This window comes from Lethenteron reissneri, chromosome 31, assembly GCF_015708825.2.
Source record: "Lethenteron reissneri isolate LAM-NWPU_2019-01 chromosome 31, ASM1570882v1, whole genome shotgun sequence".
In the NCBI taxonomy this organism is placed as follows: Eukaryota; Metazoa; Chordata; class Hyperoartia; order Petromyzontiformes; family Petromyzontidae; genus Lethenteron; species Lethenteron reissneri.
Window position 1 is genome coordinate 9,173,342 of NC_083809.1, and position 15,533 is coordinate 9,188,874.

At 56.6% G+C, this 15,533-nt stretch overlaps 1 protein-coding gene across 2 annotated transcripts in view; it reads right to left on the bottom strand.

Annotated features, from left to right (window-relative positions):
* Positions 1 to 462: 462 nt before the first annotated feature.
* Positions 463 to 15,533, bottom strand: part of LOC133349762 (SWI/SNF-related matrix-associated actin-dependent regulator of chromatin subfamily D member 1-like) — a 38,623-nt gene continuing 23,552 nt past the window's right edge. For both annotated transcript variants that reach the window (XM_061563479.1, XM_061563480.1), the window contains exons 4-13: positions 15,017 to 15,139; positions 14,003 to 14,125; positions 13,645 to 13,761; positions 11,147 to 11,248; positions 3,753 to 3,914; positions 3,560 to 3,657; positions 3,073 to 3,208; positions 2,824 to 2,946; positions 2,297 to 2,398; positions 463 to 1,638 (exon numbers count right to left, since the gene is read on the bottom strand). In XM_061563479.1, the coding sequence (XP_061419463.1) occupies positions 1,585 to 1,638; positions 2,297 to 2,398; positions 2,824 to 2,946; positions 3,073 to 3,208; positions 3,560 to 3,657; positions 3,753 to 3,914; positions 11,147 to 11,248; positions 13,645 to 13,761; positions 14,003 to 14,125; positions 15,017 to 15,139 (1,140 nt within the window). In that variant the 3' untranslated portion in view covers positions 463 to 1,584. The remainder of the gene's footprint in view (positions 1,639 to 2,296; positions 2,399 to 2,823; positions 2,947 to 3,072; positions 3,209 to 3,559; positions 3,658 to 3,752; positions 3,915 to 11,146; positions 11,249 to 13,644; positions 13,762 to 14,002; positions 14,126 to 15,016; positions 15,140 to 15,533) is intronic.

Here is a 15,533-nt window from a genome sequence, read left to right on the forward strand (position 1 = left end):
GACCGCCTGAACCGATGTCAATATGGACACGGCAGTGACTTGAAGGAGAAAGGAATGTGTGTGTCGACAACTCACACAGGGACCCAGAGACTCAGGGACCCAGAGACGCAGACTCACAGACCCGCACTCAAGAGACTCGCACAGAAACCAAGACTCGCATAGAAAAAGACTCACAGACCCATAGACCACCACAGAGAATCACTCTCACAGACCCAAAGACTCACAAATAGACTCAGAGACCCACAGATTTATAAAGAGACCCACAGGCTCGCACAAAAACACTCACACGGAGACCCATACTCAGAGAGATCCACAGACTCTTTCACAGAGAGATATCCACAGACCGTTTCACAGAGGGAGCTCCACAGACTTTCAAAAGGAGAGACCCATACCCTCACAGACTCTTATAGAGACCCACACCTCCAGCCTCCTCTTCCACCCACAGAGACTCGGACGCGTGAGGAAGTTTAAAAGGCCGATTTATATTCCCCAACACTACGGTCACACCAGTGAGACGACACAAAAATGGTCCCTTGGCTGAAGAGTAACAAATGCTCAACGCAATTAAAACCACAGCTCTTACAAAAAAAAACCCAATTTCGGCCATCACATTCTACCGCTCTCATCAGGATAATGTTCCTAACTTCTACTAAAGAGACAGTACCTTAAGGGGCGGAGAGCTCTGGGGAAGAAAAATCCGTTACGGAGCGCAGCAGGGAAAAGCTCATAAACGCAGCCCAGGGGCGAGGATACACGGCCCAGGGACTGGGCAGGGGTTCCTGGGGTTAGAATGGGGGGTGAAGGGAGGGGGGAGCGGGGGATGAAGTCCGGTGGCTGGGAAATGCAGAGGTGGCCAAGACAATAATGGGTAGGAGGGTGGGTGCTGGTGGTCACTGGGTTGCTATGGTGATAGTCACTGGGTATGTGGGGTGGTGACAGCCACTGGGTGGTATACATTGTGGGGTGGTTATGATGATAATCACAGGGCGGGAGTGGTGGTTGACGTATGTGGACATTGGGTGGTTGGTATGGTGCTATGGTGGTGGTCGTCACCCCGAGGAGTCAGGGCAGTGAGGTTTGGAGGAATAAGCAGAGGTTGATTGGTGAATGAGTAGAGGATGACTAAAACATTTATGGCAGATAAGCCATTGATAGATGAGTATAGAGTGAATAAGGGAGTGGGGGAGAGTTTCAAGCTTCAAGTAGATTTTTTTTAAACCAGCTGAGAACTCACTTGGCGGGGGGGGGGGGGCAGTGAGGAATGCGGGGGGAGAAGGGAGTTGAGGGAAGCACGAGGATTGTGAGAAGGAGAGGGGGAGGGGGGGGGGCGTTCACTAACCACTACTGATACCTGAATAAGATCTACAGCGAGCTGCCCCAGCAGTCACGACGGCACACGCAGACCGGCGCCTTCACCTGAGACGAGCAGACATTCTAAGTTGCCGGGGAGAGGGGAGTGGAGATGGGGGGCGGGGAGGCCGCTGTGGGCTGTAGGGGAGGTGTCATCTGGTAGCCCATCACCACCCACGCGCCCCCCTCTCTCACCCCCCCTCCCCCCCGTGTACACGAGCATGTGGCACCATGCTAGGTGTTGCGGATGCCCAGCGCCTGCTCCAGCTCCTGCCTCCGCTGTTGCACCTGTGGACGGAGACGCACCCAACGCACACGCGTGATGTTGCGCGACGACACGCGCCCACCCACAGATGCACACGCGCGGCACACACATGCACAAGTGCGCCACGGACGTGCACAAACATACTCACGACACCAAACTCGCTGCACAACAATCATTAACCTTTTCTGGGAATATCTCGCATGTCTTATGTCTCCGCATATGGGGTTGGAGAGGGCTGAAAACAAGATTTCAAATATAGCTCTAACATTAAGGGAGTTGTTGCTCGTCGAACTTTAACCACCAATCCCCCCCCCCCCCCCCGGGCATCTGAAAAACATTGACCCATAACTTGTGGCATTTCGTAATGTCTCTATGGAACCTACAACGTGTGCCAAATGTCATCAAGATTGGAGGCGGTCAAAAGAGGGGTTTTTTTCGCGGTTTTGAGCGATCACAAGTGAAATGACCCTCATGTGGCCTTGGGTGTTTCGTGCAACTTGTCTGGCCTGCATTCCCAGTGCGCACCGTGTAATCCACGCACACACTACGTTCCCAGAGCCCTGAGAAAGCCACCCATGTCCCGTGTGAGCTGTGCCTCGTGTGAACCATCTGCGCCAGTTTCCCTCTTGTGTGAGCTGCCTGTGCCCGTCTCCCCCCCGTGCCCGTGTGCTGGGCGCCCACCTTGGAGTAGAAGTAGCGGCACACGGCCTCCTGCGCCCACGGCTGGAAGTAGAACTCGGCGTGGCGCTCTTCCTCGGGGTTCCCGACCACATCCGTCATCGTCTACTCCAAGCGGGGACACGGTGGGGGGGGTGGGGGGGTTAGAGTCAGGGCAGTGTGGTCAATGTGGTGATGGTGATTAGGGGTGGTCAGTGTGTAGAGGTAGTGCAGTTCATGTGGTGAGGGTGTGTATTGGTATTGTAGTAAGTGTGGCGAGTGGTGGTGGTGATGGTGGTGCTGGTGGTGCTGGTGGTGCTGGTGGTGAGAGGGAGTAGTCGCGGTGGCTAGGGGGGGTATTGGTGTGGAACAGGGAGAGGCTGCTGCGTGCAGCGTGGTTCGGTGGCGGTCCGTTGCGTTCACGGCGCCAAGCGTCGAACGACAACGCGGCTGGCGAGGGTGAACGACAGCTGACAGTGCATGGTGGTGAGAGGCAGCTGTGCCCGTGTGCGTGGCATGGGGCAGGCGGCGAGCCTGGAGCAGCTCCGTGCCTTCAGGTCATGACACTGCGACTGGAGCCAGTCGTTGATGAAGCCCTGGGGGTCGCGTGCGAATCCCAGCATGAACTCTCGCTGGATCTTCAGCTGGTTGATCGTCTCGATGGTCTCGTGGATCTGGAGGAGGAGGGGGGACACGCGCGGAGTCAGCGGACGCATGCGTGTATGCGTGCGGGGGGGGGGTTGGGAGGGGGCTGGCGGGGGTGGACGCGGGAGCCGAGAGGAGGGGGTGGGAGGAGGCACCTTGGTGTCGAGCGTGGCGATCTCCTGCTGGCTCGCAGTGGACAGCAGGAACGAGTTCATCTGCGTCTTGAGGGTGTCGTCCACCTCCACGTCGATGTCGTAGCAGGCCGTCTTCTTCTGGTCGTTGGAGTCGACACTGGGGGAGCAGAGCGACAACGTCCGCGGTCAACAGGGGCAGGGATCTAGGCACACAGCTCCAACCAGTACCACCGGCGGTGCCGGCAGCACCGTGATGACCCGTCTGTGGCATCGAGGAATGGAGGCGGTGGGATCACGTGGGACGTAGCCCCCCCCCCACCCACCGTCAGTAATTAGTTAATTGTTTTTAGCGTTTGTGCGATGTCCGGCACAGGACGATGAGGTGGCAAGGTCGCCGTGGCGGAGCGTGTCGGTGACCGCCGTCCGAGCGAACGTTTAACCAAAAACGAAATCAGATCAGAGACGACCAGACAGAAATCACGCGAGCGAGTGGCGGCGTCATCGTCACCTGATGATGTGGTTGATGATGATTGGGTCGGGAGGGATGAGCAGTGCATGCAGGCGCTGCGGGATCTCCGAGAACTTCATGCGCGGGCACTCGAAGATCTGCGACCGCACGGCGAGAGCAGCACAACGCTCGTGAGACACGTCGTGGCGAGCGAGCGGGCGAGTGAGCGGGCAGGCGAGGAGGAGAGCGGCACCTGGTGCAGGTATTTGTCGCAGAGGATGTACTCGCGCTCGTGCGAGTCCTGCAGCTTGTGAGTCTTCACGTACTGCCACAGCGCCTGGATGATGACGGGACGCGTCTGCGTGTGGATCCCCAGCAATCGCGCCAGACGCGGGTCCAGCTTGAACTGCGGCGGCTGCATGGGGACGAGAGGGAGGGCGGGCGCGGGTGAGTTTCTGGGCGAGTGGATGAGCGGGTCGGTCGGTGGGCGGGTGAGTGAGTTGGTGTGTTTTTGGGTGCTAGAGAATATCAGTGTGTGGGCAAGTGAGTGAGTCGGCGTGGGAACAAGAGAGTTTGTGGGTAAGATTGTGCGGAATTGAGGTAGTGCGTGGGCAAATCAGCCAGTCAATGTGTGGGCGAGCAAGTGATTCCGTGTGTGGGTGGGGTGAGCAAGTGATTCAGTGTGTGGGTGGGGTGAGCAAATGAGAGAGAAAACATGAGAGTTTGTGGGTGGGCGAGTGAGTCTGTGTGTGCTTGAATGACTGTGTTGGGGAGTTCCTGTGTGGGTGAGTGAGTGAATGTATGTATGAGTGGTTAGGTGGTATAGTGGATGTTTACGTGAATGTTTTAGGCCAAGTGGATGTGTAATGCGGTTGTAAACGGCCCTTCTGAGGTGCCGTCAGGGGGGGGAGGAGTTAGGTCACGTGGGGGGAGAGGGGTTGAGTATAGAAGGAGGGGAACCGGAAGAGCAGGGGGAGTGACGGGGAACCAGGAACAGAGGAAGGCCACGAAGGGCGAAGCGGGGTGTGGCGAGATCGCCACGAACACGGGGGGAGCGAGGATCGGCACCGTTGGCCAGCGGTGACCGACCCGAAGCAGCGAGGAGGCTGCAGTCAGCAGCGGGGCTGCACAGAGAGAGTGGGCAGCGGGTCTGCATACAGTGACAGCCAGAGGGTCTGCACATAGGGGTAGCAGCAAGTCTGCAGGGAGGAGGTTACAGTAGATGAAGCAGAGAGTCAGAGGGGTGAGGAAGCTATAATAGCAGTGAATAGCCGGGGGCTACAAATACAGGAGTTATAACAGAGTGCCGTGTGGGTAAAGACGTGAACCTGAATAAAGACACGAAGACAGAAAGAAGTGTTCGAGTCCTTTTATTACACTGGAGTCAGAAGTGAAACGGCATGGCGAAACAACTGAGGAAGAAGAATATCCCATCTCCGGCGTCGGCTTCATCATCGGACGACGACGATCTTCCTCCTGAGGTCGGCTTCACTTCGGCGGAGGGAGAGATCCGTGAGGGCCCGGGTGTGGAGGAGGTTGCCGCTGCGCCCGACCCATCTGCGTTGAAGGACGAAGATTTAAGATGGACCCGGATGGCGGAGCAACTGGCGACCCTAAAAACCGTCATCACGGAGTTGTGTGACCTTGTCACGCCAAGGGCGGCGTTGGAAGGTGATGGTGGTGATCGGCAGGAGCCCGGGTCGTCTTCGATGGCGCCGCCATCGACCACGCGGCGGGAAGACGCCATCTTGGGCGTGGCGCACCACGGAAGGCGGGAAGCCGCCATCTTGGGGCCGCCACGAAGATCGTCCGCCATCTTGGCGACACCGCGTTGCGACGCCTTGCTGAACTTGCCGCCGGAAGAGTCGGTGACGGACGGAAGCAGGCCAAGGAGCCGCAGTCGTCACCTTACAACTGTTAAGGAGTTCTCCATCGGGGGCGATTGGAGTGCGTTCGCTTGTCGATTTTTGGCGGCGGTACGAACGGCAAGGTGGACGGACGCCGAGGCGCTGGAGGTGCTTCCGACTCTCCTTGACGATGAGTCTGTTCGTTTTTTTCGCTCTATAAAAGCTGCGAAGAAGAAAACATTGCGTGGAGTGTTCGACGAAATGGCGGACGCGTACGAGCCACCGGATGACGCCCATCGCCGCTTCGTGCAGCGGCAACGCGCACCGGAGGAGTCGCCTGTAGCGTACAGGGGCGCCGTGCTGGAACTCGCGATGGCCGCTTACCCGGAGACGGAGCCTGACCTGCTGGAACCTCTCATCTTGGGGAAGATGTTGGAGTTATCCCGGGATCTGGGCATTCCTATGCCGGCTTGCGGTCACGAGAAACTCACGTCCCGGACCGCGGCTAAGTGTTTGGACGCCCAGTTCAATCTCCGCCGCTGGAAACAAGTCACGGCGTGGACGGGCGGTCCTGTCGTCGATGGGGGGGCCGTAGGGTGGGACCCTACAAAGGCCGTGTACGTGCCGGATGCGACCGGCCCAAAGGAGCTGTCGGCCGCCTCCACTCCGTGGCCGGCTCGAAGCGAGCCGGGGCCGCGGGCTCCGCCGCCGGCGCGGCCACGTCGGGACGGGGTGCCTGCTGCGCGCCGACCCGACGTCGACTGTTTCCGCTGCGGCCGTCGGGGCCACTATGCCAGGGACTGCTGGGCCCGGGTTCCGGGGCCGCCCCAGCAGGAGGCCTCGATCGCGGACGTCCCAAAGAAAGACCCTCCGGCACAGGCAAGTCGGTGCGCACCAGACACCCGGCAAGGCCTGACACCTCACTCATCGCCGTTGTTGTGCGACGCGGATGTTCTAAAATATGGGAGGCCAGTATCTGCGCCTTGTCGCTCGATAACGCAGTGGCGTAAGTTAGCTCGGCGGGTTGTCGCGGCCGCTACAGGTTCGTCCACTGTACCGGGGTCGATCCAAGGGGTGGACGTGCGTATTTTGGTGGATTCCGGGGCGTCCGCGACCATTATTTCGGATGTCATATTCCATCTTTTGAACATCCCACCGGGGGCCGTGAGGCCGGCTTACGCTTCCTGCATCGCTGCGAACGGGGGTAGTATGGGCATCGTGGGACAGGTGGACGCTAATATTTCTATCGGGGGGGTCTCGGCCTCGGGCGTTGTGTTAATTTCGAGGTCCCTGGCGGTTCCTTGCTTGTTGGGCACGGATTTTTTGGCTAAGATGCCCATTTTAATTAGAATCAATGAAAATTGCATTGAACTGCCAGGGGGCCGCAAATTGGCGTTTTTACAGTCCACCTGGGGGCGACCGGCTCCGGTTGCCCAGGTGCAGGCGTTATCGGAAGTTTCAGTTGATATTCCACCTGGCTCGCAGATGCTCATTCCCCTACGATACCGGAAGCCGGTTCCGGGTCGGCAGAGTGCTTGTGGAATTTTGCTGTCGCCGTCCGCCGCTGTTACGGGCGGATTGGCACTGGTGGGGGCGCAAACCATTGTCCGTCCGGATCAGCGCCCGTTTTTGCAGGTGTTAAATGCGACTTCTGAAAGCGTGTGTGTGCCGGCTGGTACCGTTGTGGCACACGCCACTACGGCGTTTACGGCTCAGAGTGACATTCCGGACGGGGGGCTGGTGGGTGGTGTTTCACACGACGGAGGAGTGGACGATCGTTGGATCGCCGAATTATGTGCGGAAAATTCGGCCCTTTCCGCTGAGCAGCGTTGTGCGATTCATAAATTATTAGCGAGCTATTCCGATGTGTTTAGCTCGGACGATTTGGACTTGGGACGCACCTCGCTGCTCTCTCATCACATCGAAACGGGGGACGCGGCCCCTATCCGCTTGAACTCGCGTCGGATGAGTCCGGCTGAGCGTGAGCACGTTCGAGGGGCAGTGGAAGACATGTTGAAAGCGGATATTATATCTCCGTCTAATAGCCCGTGGGGTGCGCCTGTCGTGTTGGTTAAAAAGAAAGATGGTAAATTACGATTTTGTGTGGATTTTCGGAAGTTAAATAAAGTGTCGGTGGCAGATGCGTATCCCCTGCCGCGTATGGACGATTCTCTCGACGCCTTGTCAGGGGCTAAGTTTTTTTCAACGCTAGATCTCTCTTCGGGCTTCTGGCAGCTTCCCCTTGACGAGCCCTCGCGGGAAAAGACAGCGTTCCGTACGCCGCAGGGGTTGTTCCAATTTAACTGTCTGCCGATGGGGTTGAATGCAGCCCCTGCCACCTTTCAGAGATTGATGGAGTTGGTATTGACGGGGTTGCAGTGGGAGACATGTCTCATTTATTTAGATGATATTATTGTCTTCAGCCGCACATTTGATGAGCATTTATTGCGGTTGGAGGCCGTTTTTGCCAGAATGCGTTCTGCTAATTTGAAATTCAAGCCTAAGAAATGTCATCTACTGCAACGTTCCGTTCGATACTTGGGACATATTGTTAGTGCGGACGGGGTGGCCACGGATCCAGAGAAAACTGCGTGTGTCCGGGATTGGGCAACCCCCGCCACGGTGGGTGATGTGCGTCGGTTTTTGGGGTTCGCCTCATATTACCGGAGGTTTGTTCCGAATTTCGCTACTATCGCCAGGCCTTTGCATCTCCTTACTGGGAAGGGGCACAAATTTGTGTGGGGACCGCCGGAGGAGGCGGCGTTTCGGAGCCTGCGCGACCTACTGGCTACTGCGCCGACGTTGGATTATCCGGATTTTGAACATCCCTTCATTCTGGATACTGATGCGAGTGACACCGGGATTGGGGCGGTGTTGTCCCAGTCAAAAGGTGGTGTTGAGCGTGTGGTGGCGTACGGGAGTCGGGTTTTGTCTCCCGCGGAAACTCGTTACTGCGTCACTCGCAGGGAACTTTTGGCTATTGTGTATTTTCTCCGCCAATTTCGACCGTATCTGTACGGTCGGTCGTTTATTGTCCGAACGGACCATGCGGCCTTGCAGTACGCTCTTAAGATGGACCAGCCATCCGGACAATTGGCGAGATGGCTGGACACGTTGCAAGAATTCTCCTTCCAAATTCACCATCGGAAGGGTGTGCGTCACGCTAACGCGGACGCACTGTCCAGGTTGCCGCAACAATCCCCTTGTGCGTGTGCGTCGGGGACGCATAGGTGTGGACCGGCTCAGCCCCCCCCTCAACCTGTCGCGCGGGCAGTGGATGTTCTCGAACCTCCGCTTACACCGGGACCGGTTGAAGGGGGACCGGCTGACGGGATTTTGCGTCTTCCAAGGTCTGTGTGGATTCGGGAGCAAATGTTGGACGATTCTTTGGTGTCGTTACGGAAACGAACGGAGAAGGCGGGTAAGGAAGTCGGTGCGGGTGGTAATTCGGAAACTGCTCTCCGAGATGGGTTACTGATGTGGAGGGAAGGGATACAGGAACACTGGCGTCTCGTTGTGCCTGCGTCATTGCGCTATGAGTTGATTCGATCTTTGCACTGTGACACACTTTTACACCTGGGGGTGCAGAAAACCCTATTGACGCTGCAACGAGACTATTATTGGCACGGCATGACGACGGATGTCGTCGGTCACGTTCGCGCGTGTCCCGATTGTGCCCGCCGTAAGCCGCCTAAACATCCATATGTTCCGCCGATACAATCGATTAAAGTATCTCGGGTTAATGAGTTGGTGGCGTTAAGATATTTTGGGACCCTTTCCGCCATCAGCTAAAGGGAATAAGTATTTACTGGTGGGGGTGGAGTACCTCTCTCGCTGGCCGATGGCCTGGCCCTTGCCTGACCAGTCAGCGGCGTCTATCACGGACGCCTTTCTATTTGGGTATGTAATGGACAAAGGGGCTCCGGAGAGGCTCCTTACGGATCAGGGACGTAACTTTTCGTCTAAATTGTTGGGGGAGGTGTGTGCGGCTCTTGGAACTAAAAAGATACGGACGTCCCCCTACCACCCGCAAACGGATGGTATGGTGGAACGGTTGAATCGGACTCTGTCCGCCATGCTGTGCCATACAGTCGGGGAAAACCAATCTGATTGGGATTTGCATATCCCTGGGGTGCTTTCGGCGTATCGCATGACGCCGCACGCGGCTACTGGATACTCGCCGTTTTTCCTTATGTACGGCCGTGAGAACGTGCCGCCGATTCATGACCAGTTGGGAACCGGTGCGAGGGGGCCTGTTAAGCCTCTTCCTGAGTATATTAAGGACAACGTTCGGCGTGTCGCTGAGGCGAGGGAAAATGCCCGCATGGCTACTGCCAAGGCTCAGGCCAGGAATGAGCGGTGTGCCCGACGTTCAAAGGGGGAGTGTCCCTGGAAAAAGGGGGACCTGGCCTGGCTTCATTGCCCACAGGTGCGGCCAGGTACATCTCCTAAATTACATCGACCTTGGCAGGGTCCGGTCCGCCTCATTGAGGTTCCCAACCCACAGTCGGCGCGTGTTCAGGTTGGTGCACGGCGTTGGTTCGTGCACACGTCCCGGTTGAAGCCATACATTGCCCCACGGCCGGATGCGTCATCTCCCCAAGTTGCCTTGCCGGGGTCTGTTGCTGCCGACTCGCCCTTGCCTGTGTCTGCTGACCTTGCGAGAGCGCCTGTCGTACCCTTCACAGACAAGCCGGCCGTGACAGCGCAGGGAGGAGGACCTTCCGCTTGTGGGACGCCGACCGGAGCCGCAGAACCCACGGGACCTGCAGCTCTTCCTATCCCTCCGCGGACGCGAGTACGGGATGTTTCTGGACGCGAGCGGGACAGTGGCGGGCCTCCAATGGCGACGGAAGAACTTGCGCCCGTCGCCCCTAAAACCCTTCCACGTTCCCGCTCGGCGGGTGGGCCGCCGACCGTCCGGGACGGCCCGGCTACCCGTACTCGCTCGAAATCCCTCACGTTTCGTTAGATTGTGTTGTGTTGTGTTATTGTTATAATGTTCTTCAATGCTTCGTGTCTTTTTGCGTGTTGGCCCTTTACACCCGCATTGCTTTTCAGGTTGCAATTCAGCCGAGGTCGGCTGGATTTTCTTTAGGGGGGAGGGTGATGTAATGCGGTTGTAAACGGCCCTTCTGAGGTGCCGTCAGGGGGGGGAGGAGTTAGGTCACGTGGGGGGAGAGGGGTTGAGTATAGAAGGAGGGGAACCGGAAGAGCAGGGGGAGTGACGGGGAACCAGGAACAGAGGAAGGCCACGAAGGGCGAAGCGGGGTGTGGCGAGATCGCCACGAACACGGGGGGAGCGAGGATCGGCACCGTTGGCCAGCGGTGACCGACCCGAAGCAGCGAGGAGGCTGCAGTCAGCAGCGGGGCTGCACAGAGAGAGTGGGCAGCGGGTCTGCATACAGTGACAGCCAGAGGGTCTGCACATAGGGGTAGCAGCAAGTCTGCAGGGAGGAGGTTACAGTAGATGAAGCAGAGAGTCAGAGGGGTGAGGAAGCTATAATAGCAGTGAATAGCCGGGGGCTACAAATACAGGAGTTATAACAGAGTGCCGTGTGGGTAAAGACGTGAACCTGAATAAAGACACGAAGACAGAAAGAAGTGTTCGAGTCCTTTTATTACAGATGTATGGGTGTGTGGGTGCATGCCAGTATGTTAAGAGTGGTGTTGTTGCTGTTGTGTTGTGGCTGTTGTGTTGTGGCTGCAGTGCTGTGGATGGAAGTTGTGTGGCTATTGTGCTGTGGCTTTTGTGCCGTATCTGGCAGTAATGTGTCTGGCAGTGCTGTGTCTTCCCCACCTGGTAGTCCAGCATGAGCAGCACAGTGCAGCGCACATTGACGTCACCTGGGCGCTTCACCTGGAACCCGTCCGTCTCCTGAGTGGTCTGCGTGCGGTGCCACTGCAAAGACAAAAATCCCCCCCTTATAGCCTACACAGACTGTTGGGGCAAGTGGGCCAGCATGGCACACGAGGGGGTGGGCGGCCAGCACCACTCCCAGCCGCCTCTCTCTGCGCAGTGGCAATGTTTACACACTGCACCAGGTACTCATTTGAGGCCGAGTCGTCACACACACGTACTGATCACAAGACATGCGCACACAGGTGTAGATCATATACTATGCTCGTACACACACAAAGATTCTCCCTTGAGTGTTAGAGAGTTAAAGGCGACCAGGCGTGAAGCTGGCTACCCCACCCCCGCATGTGCTGTTCTGCCTTTCGTAAGCTTTTTATTTCAATGCTCTATGAATTGTGAGTTGTCACGGTGATCCGAGTTCGAATCCCAGCCATGGCTAACATCACTGGCGAGTGATATCACAACTGGTCCTGCGCCTTCTCTAGGTCGACTAAGCCTTAAACAAGTACTTGGTGCAGTGTTTAAGGACAGTCGAGAATGGTGCTTGCCACAACAACAGTGGTGAATTTGAACCGGTCCTGGCACTCCCCTGGTGAGGTGTATAAACGTCAAAACTTGGGAGACAAAGGCGGCCTGGCGTGGTGCTAAGCCCCCCACCCCCTCCCTCGAGTGCCGTTCCGGCCTTAACAAGTGCTTGCCAGCAACCCTTGCCCCAACAGCCTGCCTTTGTTTTTACACTCGCGCCTCCGCGCGCACGCACGCACCACGTGCCACCTTCACTCACCCTACATCCCGCCCCCGCCCCACGCACAGTGAAACAAAAACCTCCCTGTGCTTGTGCTGCACGGATGGGGGACAGCGAGTCAACATTGGGCAGCTGTTGCGAGTCGTCACGGTGGCAGCGACAGCTGCACGCGGTGGGGAGGGAGGCGGGCGCCGCTCACGCAAAGGAGGGCGCCACTGCTCGATATAACACAAGAACAAAGATCCTGCCCGTAGCCTCAACGGACTGTTGGGCCAAGAGCTTCAGCGAGTAGCACCTATGAAGGCTAGGGGGCTGTAGGCCGGGACTATGACCGGCCGCCTTAAGTCTCCCTCCTGGTGATGTTTACACACGGCACCAGGGAGTCATTTGAAGCCGAGTCGACCTAGGAGAGGCCCAGGACTGGTTCGGATCATTGGTCGCTGGTGTTGTTGGCCGTTGGTGGGAATCGAACTCGGTTGCTGTATTCGCAGCGCAGCGTGCTAACCGCTATTTTACCACTCCCCCCACTATGTATATATATACTATCATACCTGTCAACCCATACCGTCAACCCATGCAGGGAAATTGAGTTCAGGTCCATACGGCGTACGGCCGTTTCAATACCGGCAAAAAAAATAAAACACTGTCCATTTGTTTGTGTTTCTCCCTTGTGATGGGACTTTGTAGGATGAACGTTGAGATTTATAAGGGAGACAGGGTGACCAATAAGGTCTTAATTGGTCTGTAATAAAGTAGGCACTGATAAGGGGTTGACAGGTTTGTCCTATGTATGGAGACGTTGCCCACGCATACCCTAGCTGTGCGCTCCAGGGTTGTCGGACAGGAGGTATGTTGATGCTTTGTTCACGAATAAAAAAAATTTCAAGACCACTGTGTGGGTTATCACGGTCGTTCTGTACACAGCTATCTGCGTTTTATTCGGGTTGTACCGCGCACGTTGTTCAGGCGCGATTGTCCGATGTTTTGCTTCTACAAGCTGGGAGCCTCTGCAGAACAAGGGCCTAAAGACGGATGTCGTGCCAAACAGCGCTGTACAAGTCTAAATCCACAACTGTACCCTAATGATATCGCTGCGATGTCACCATGTGTGTTCATACGTGTGATTGGTTGAGTGATGTCACCATATTGCTAAGACGGAACCTACAAATATTTTTTTACCCCCTTATGAACAAAGCTGAGAATTCACATGGGCCAACCCAGGACACATGGCCTTGGAGCGTAGCTGCTAGAGCAGAGCTGGATTGCATTTTCCTCTATATTTCTGCACCTCGGATTAGCACGTTTGGCTACGTACAGTGTGAAAGAGGTTCAACATACATGACGCAAGGGTACATGCTACTCTACGTGCTGTACAACGCAGCGATGCCCTTGGTTGTAGGTTTAAGCCACGAGTCAAGTTATGGGTCACAGTTCGCTGAACGTAGATTGCAACGCGAGTTGTGGGGTCACAGATCAAGGATCACAGACCATGGGTAAAAGATCACAGGTCAGGTTGCGGGTCCCGGGGTCACGAGTCACGGGCGAGACCATCATAGTGTGGGTCGCAGGTCGCGGGCAACAACTCGTGGTTTGTGGGTGACCGGTCAGAGGTCGCGGTTCATAATTTGGCTTGGAGGTGTGTGTGTGCCCGCGCTGGGTTTTAACGCCGTGGGTGGAGGGGGTCGTAGGTCACCTCCACCAGGTGGTTGTCGGGCCCGTAGAGGTCCTTGTCGAGCTCGATGACCAGGCTCTTGAAGAACGAGGAGAACTTGCGCTTCTGCTTGCTCGTGTCGTACTTGTTCGACGTCATCTGCGGAGGACGACACGCACCGGGGAAATGAAGAACATGACAACAAAACGATTGCACAAGATGACACTTATAATGATGGCAACACACCAACACAACCATCGCTGCACTCGCCACCATCACTGCCACATTTGGCTTCAGCACACTCATCACGTCCACCTCAACAGTCATCAAAATACTCATCATCACCACCACACACAGTAGCCCCCAGGCACCCCCCCTGCCCCCAACAAACCGTACGCACGTCGTCCAGGAGCCGCCCCTCCACGCGCAGCTCCCAAGATGCAATGCTGCCCTCCTCGTCCTCAGCGTCTGGCTTGGCGGGGTTGTAGGTGTTCGAGATGAACACACGCAGCTTGCGCTTTTGCTGTGGGAGACACGGGAAGCGTAGGGACATGGGGACGACAGTTAGTGGCACGGGGGGCACGCGCCCACGGATGCAGAGCTGCGCTCACCGCACTCAACCATTTCTCTCTCCCTTTCTATTACAGAGTTCCTTTCGTCACATTTATGACACGCGGTACACTCCAACAAATAGCATGCCAACCGACGTTATGGGCGATGCGCGCCCTTATTTACGGAGTTAATTGTTGCGGCTCCCCAGGGTTGGCGGAACTATTTTTCCAATGGCCACGCAAGGGGTGAGCAAGTCTAAGAGCCGTGCCAGTTGGGGGGAGGAGGGGAGGCTCTCAGAACTAACGGGGCGTGCGTCCTGCTCATACTGGACCCCGAGGGTCCCGGACACGAGGTGGTATTTAAATGGGGTTATTCACGAACGGGTCCAATATTATTATCAACTAGCCTTGATATTAATTGCATCCTTTCGTGTGCCATTTGTAAGGCCGCGGTGACACAGATTTATTTAATTGAAAGGTTATACCAGGGTGACCCAAAAAAAACGGGCCCCGTGCACACGGGGCCTATTAGAGTTGGGGCCCGTTTTTTTTGGGTCACCCTGTAATCCCTTGTTCATCATGACGTCCTTTTTACTTCTATGTCTCAATAGCGTTACGGAGATCGCGTGACGTGAGGGTTCTGCCTTTATAGTGAGGGTTGTGAGTTGACGCTGAGGAGGGGGGAGGAGGCTCATTATAGTATTGTATTCTGCCGCCTCCAACTTTAAGCGCGTCCCAGGCAGTCCCAAACATCGGGAATCGTTCCGTGGCACCAAGGGAGGGGGCCGTCAGCGGGAATCACACGCGATCGGGAGAGTTCAGTGCGCCGTCGCGATCGCGATTCTGCGGAAGAGATGTGTCACCTTCATGGGTCGCTTGAGTGCCTCCTGGATGTCCAGGCGCTTGCGCATGATCGTCTGGTCCAGCTTGCGCTCAAATGCCAGCAGGTCCATGTAGGCCTGTGACTCGGGCACCAGCTCACGCACCTGCACGCGGCGGACAAGGGCACGCCAGTCACCGCCATGACCAGAGTTAACACTCGTGATCACAGTTAACAACTGAGTCGCAGATGTATTTCTTAGAGGCAACACATTTAATACTCCAACACGAATACACAAAGGGGTAGATGCCCCTTCACCAGATAACAGCCTATGGTGGTGGACCACCCGGCTAACTACACTAACACACTGGGAGTTAGCTACAACGGACCGGACCCCGGCTCGGGTTTCGGACCAGGTGTTGGAGACTCATCTGATGACGGTAGCAACAACCAACCCCGGTCCCTGCGGGGACCCGGCTTATATGCTCCCGGGTCGGGGCCGGCTCTGCCCTTGGCCCCGCCCACCTTTGAGAGAGAGCTCTGGCTCTCTCTCGACTCTT